Source organism: Microtus ochrogaster, chromosome 5, assembly GCF_000317375.1.
Source record: "Microtus ochrogaster isolate Prairie Vole_2 chromosome 5, MicOch1.0, whole genome shotgun sequence".
Classification (NCBI taxonomy): domain Eukaryota; kingdom Metazoa; phylum Chordata; class Mammalia; order Rodentia; family Cricetidae; genus Microtus; species Microtus ochrogaster.
The window spans coordinates 15,553,214-15,558,592 of NC_022012.1; the positions used below are offsets into that span (position 1 = coordinate 15,553,214).

The 5,379-nt window shown below is 49.7% G+C and overlaps 1 protein-coding gene across 10 annotated transcripts in view; it reads left to right on the forward strand.

Moving 5' to 3' along the window:
* Window positions 1-276: 276 nt before the first annotated feature.
* The window catches only part of Dnm2 (dynamin 2), a 91,339-nt gene continuing 86,236 nt past the window's right edge, over window positions 277-5,379 (forward strand). For all 10 annotated transcript variants that reach the window (XM_005346907.2, XM_013346250.2, XM_013346249.2 and 7 more), the window contains exon 1: window positions 277-602. In XM_005346907.2, the coding sequence (XP_005346964.1) occupies window positions 442-602 (161 nt within the window). In that variant the 5' untranslated portion in view covers window positions 277-441. The remainder of the gene's footprint in view (window positions 603-5,379) is intronic.

Sequence of the window (5,379 nt, forward strand, 5' to 3'; positions counted from 1 at the left end):
TAAGACAGCCCAGATCAACCTAGTGAGCAGAAGTCTCGGTGTCTTTTCCAGATAGCCTGCCTTTTGGGCGTGACAACCCGGTTCTACTTCCATTGGCTTGTTCGTATTAATGACAGTTCTATGATCCAATGAAGTTGTGGGACTAGTCCTTCCTAGTGTCTTTTCTATTGGTTTTCATATTTGATTGGCAGCATACTTGACCAATTGAGCATAGTCTTATGGTTTCGGACTCCGCCCCGGAGGCCGAGCGGGGAGGTCGCTCGGGTCGGGTGTCGCCTGAGAACCGGATGAGGCGGCGACTGTGAGACCGAGCCGGGAGCGGGCGTCGCGGCGAAGGGGAGCCCGGGCGGGCTGGCAGAGCGGAGCGGGAAGAAGCAACGGCCACTGACGCCTCGGGGCCGCGTGTCGTAGCCGGGGGAGCCGCGGGCGGAGGCGGGCACCATGGGCAACCGCGGGATGGAAGAGCTCATCCCGCTGGTTAACAAGCTACAGGACGCCTTCAGCTCCATCGGCCAGAGCTGCCACCTGGACCTGCCTCAGATCGCCGTGGTGGGCGGCCAGAGCGCCGGCAAGAGTTCGGTGCTCGAGAACTTCGTGGGCCGGTGAGCGAGGCGTCGGCGGCGGTTCCCAGTCTCCGGCACGGAGGGCGGGCGGCGGCCTAGGGCGCGGAGGGCGGGTGGGGAATGGCGGAACTGCGGTTCGCGGACGTCGCAGTACCGGTGGCAGTGGGTAAAGTCTGGGGCAAGAGTCTCCATGACTTCGTAGGGACTGGAGCTGCAGACCCAGGTCCGTGATAGTCGGGGAGGTTTGGGACAAGACGGTCAATGCATACCCTTCTTGGTGCATGTAGTCCCAGCTATCACTGGTGAACTCTGACATCTCTTTGCCTGTGATCCGGGATAGATCCACTCTTTTCTCTTGCTACCTGAAAATCTTAGTGTGCGTGCTGCTGAAGCTACACTTGTCACCCGGCCATCCATGGGGGATGACCCCTGGGGTCTGTCAGGCCGGTTATTTATCTGGAGCCTTCTCTGCCATCTGATTAGCTGTTTATCCTTTCTGGACAGGCTTCCTACGGGCACCATTTGGTTGTCCCATCTGTCCAGACCCACCCCGAAGTTCACTGTTGTCTGGCTAGCTGTATAGGGTGACCTCTGGTGTGCAAATGCCCATCTGTGCCCCTTGCTTACTCAAGTTGGCCTCTACTATCTGAATGGCTGAACTTTAGGGGACTCTGTTGTCTGGTCTCTTGGGCCATTGGCTCCAGTGTTCCAAGTGAATCCATTCCATTAGTCTGCCCTGCTGTTCTCCATTACTACCCAGGCAGTCCTATCCTCACCAAGTGGCAGAAGGTGGGGACTTGGGGAGAAGCATTCTTCAGGATTCTTTCCTGATTCAGGATCCCAGAACCTACTAGCTGGCTTCTAAGCTAAAGCTTCCCAGTTGGAGAGCTCTCCCAGACAGCTTTGGGAGCCTCAGCTTGTTCCATCTGTCCAGTGGGCAAATTCCACTTGCAGCTGTTTCTGTGGTCCAGGAAGTGAGTGAAGGAGCAATGTTGATTTACTCCTGTCCCCTCCCCCTCTGCCTCATACAGCACCACTTCTCCATTCCAGGAAGTGTACCATGTATGATGCTGCTGTGTGTGCCCAGTGATAACATTTGCTTTGCTGTGGACATTATCGTGTGTGTGTGTCTGTCCAAGTGTGTTCCACGGTGCACTTGTGGAGGTCAGAAGACATCATCTTTGTGAAGTCCCTCCACATTTACGTGGATCCTGGGGCTCAAACTCAAGTCATCAGGTTTATATAGCAAACCCCTTTATCGACTGAGCCATATCATTCATTGTCTTTCCATCTTAAAGTGTTGAGATGTAGTGATGCTCCGAGCCTGAAACTCACTGATCAGCTAGACTGACTGGCCAGTGAGCTGCTCACCTGTTGTAATAGGAGCGGCAGGCTTCGTTCCCGCCACCCGGCTAGCTTTACCTGAAATAATTACACGGAAACTGTATTCTTTTAAACACTGCCTGGCCCATTAGTTCCAGCCTCTTATTGGCTAGCTCTTACATATTGATCTAACCCATTTCTAATAATCTGTGTAGCCCACGAGGTGGCTTACCAGGGAAGATCTTAACCTGCGTCTGTCTGGAGTGGGAGAATCATGGCAACTCACTGATTCGGCTTCTTTCTCTCAGCATTCTGTTCTGTTTACTCAGCCTACCTAATTTTCTGTCCTATTAAAGGGCCAAGGCAGTCTCTTTATTTAGCCAATGAAATTAACACAAAACAGAAGACTCTCCCCCATCACTCACCCTTGCATTGGGTTACACACCTTCTCACATACACATACACAAACACCCTCCCTCCCTCCCTCCCTCCTTCCCTCCTTCCCTCCCTCTGTTGCATGTTATTGTTACCAGTCTTTTGGGGAGGCAGGAACATCTCTGAATTTGAGGCTAGCTTACTCTACATAGAGAGTTCTAGGGCGTCCAAGGCTACATAGTGAGACCCTGTCTCAAAAAAACATAAAGGTTGATTTAAGGATACAGGGACTGGGATGTTGGAAGTGTTGATTTAGGCTAAATTAGCTGCATCTGTGAACCTAGGTATCCAGGAGTCTGAGGCAGGACAGTTCATGAGTTTGTGATCATCCTGGGCTCCATTGTTAGACCTTGTCTCAGAAGAAGCCGTGAGAGGGTTATAGATATAGTTCAGTCGTAGAGCATTTGCCTAACATGGATAAGGCCCTAAGCCTAAACTGATAGTAAATATTATTGCCATATATGTTCTCTTTGATTGCTTCATACTCAGAGATCCATTTATGATTGTGGCTTTTAGGTACTGAATTAATTTTTTAATGTATATGTATATACACATTTTTAATTATTAAATTTTTAGATGGAGTCTCACTTTCTAGACCAGACTGGGTTTGAACCCACAGGGATCCACCTGCTTCTGCCTCCTGAGTGCTGGGATTAAAGGCGTACAGCACCATTCCTGGATTTTTTTATTTTTTATTTTATTTTATTTTTTTAAATAGTCTCATACTGTAGCCTAGGCTGACCTGGAACTCACCATGTGGCACAGGCTGGCCCCCAGAGTTGTAGCAGTCTTTTCCTGCTTCCATTTTCCAAGTGCTAGTTTAGCAGGCATGTACTGCCATGCCTGACATTAATTCTTTCTGCTCTGCAATGTCTTAAGGCCCCTGGGATGCAGGACCCTGTGAAGAGGCATCCTTTGGTGGGTCCCACTCAACCCTACTCTGTATTTCCTGCTGTGAATTTGACTAAACAGAGTCAGAACTGAGAGTCTGTTTCCTTCCCCTGCTGTTCTTGAATGTCTAGTGGGCATCTGGCTGGCACCCAGGAGCAAAGGAGAGAGTGTGCCAAGGGCTTGGGTTAGTCTGGCACCTGGGGATAGCTCGGGCTGCTTCCTGTTAGTGAAGTTAGCCTTTGGATTTTTCAAAGAAAGTTGGTATACATGTGGATGACACAGTTGGCCCAGCCTCTTGCAGGGGTGTGCATGCAGATTGCTTGCCCTGGGGACAACAGGTTTCACATGAAGTTCATATTCTACAGAGCCAGAAATTGCCCATAAGGATCTAAGGAGTAATGATGGTGGTGTGGAGGCATGAGGCCCCAAGCACAGGTCTGCCTTGATTGACTTTGTGTCTTTAGTCAAGTGGACTGGGCTTTCGGGTGCCCAGGTTCCTTTGTGTGCATCCGTGCACAAATCTGAGTGTGATTGTGTGGAGGTCAGAGGTTACTCTTGGGTGTGGTTCCTCAGGAGCCATCTGCTTGGTGTTTTTGAGACATGGTCTCTCACTAGAACCTGGGGCTTGCTGATCAATCTAGGCTGACTGGCCAGCAAACCCCAGGGATTCACCTGTCTGGGCCTCCACAGTGCTGGAATGACAGTGTTCATTATGATGGCTGACTTTTTACATGGGTGCCAAAGGTTGAACTCGGGTCTTCACGCTTGGGCAGTAAGCCAGCTCCTCAGCACTGCACAAACTTTTATAAGCAAAACTGGTAAGTCCTATGCTGTCTTTGAAATGCCTGTAGCAACCTAGGGCTGCTCTCCTGCCTCCACTTGCTGAGTTCTGGTGTTGCAGGTGCACACCACCATGCTTGGGTTTATGTAGTGCTGGGGACAGAACCCAGAGCTTGGTGCTTAGTAGGTGAAGCGGTCAGCCCTTAAGTTTCCCCTCTACAAGGTGGAGGCTGTTTGTGGTTTGGGCAGTGCAGGGCAGTGGTAGAATGGCTGCTGTCATGTGCTAAGGCTCCAGGAGTTAAAAGAAAGACCAAGACCCTTTTCCTAGGGTGACATGAGTTGGTGGGTAACTCACTGGGTCCTCTACCCAGGGCTGCTCATAACCTTTTGGAAGCATTTGCATTTGAAACCTTTGGCTGACCAGCTGTGTGCACAGCCCATAGTTTTGTGGATCTCAGGAGGGCTTGGTCCCTAACTAACCTTTGCTATTTAGCCTTGAGGGCTGGCAAAGAGAAGCTGGATTTTTTTTTTCTATCTTTTTCTTTCTTTGGACAGGAGCCCAGGAAGTTGGGGCTCCAGCCTGGAAAGCTGAGGCTGGGCTCCTTCCTGTGAGTGTTTTCTCTTTCAAAGTCTGTTAGCTGAGTAGGAAGTGGGGCTACCATTCCAGCTGAGTGCTTCACCTGCTAACTAATGCAGAAACCTGGTGCCTGTCATTGCAGTAGAGGCATATCTTGTGCCTGCCACTGATGCCTTCGGCAAGGGACTGCATCCCACCTCTTGAAGACCTATGGTCATGCTGGCAGGATGACTCAGTGGGTAAAGGGTTTGCCACCAAGTCTGATGGCCCGGGTTTGATCCCCACAACCCAGTGGTGGAAGCAGTAGAACAATTCCTGTGTGGTGCATGCACATGTAGACACAGACCCAAAGAGAATAAATAAGTGAAGTGTTTTTTAAAAGTTTTGTTTTGTTTTCTTTTTTTCCTTTTTTTAAAAAGACTTATTTATTAATTATGTATACAGGGTTCTTTCTGCATGTATGCCTTCAGGCCAGAAAAGAGCATCAGATTTCATTACTGATGGTTGTGAGCCACCATGTGGTTGCTGAGAATTGAACTCAGGACCTCTGGAAGTGCTCTTAACCTCTGAGCCATCTCTCCAGCCCATTTTGTTTTGTTTTTATTTTATTTTATTTTATTTTATTTGGTTTTTCGAGACAGGATTTCTCTGTGGCTTTGGAGCCTGGAACTAGCTCTGTAGACCAGGCTGGTCTCGAACTCACAGAGATTCGCCTGCCTCTCCCTCCCGAGTGCTGGGATTAAAGGCGTGCGCCACCACCGCCTGGCTTGTTTTGTTTTTAAAGGAAAACAAAAAGGGAACTGGACAAAA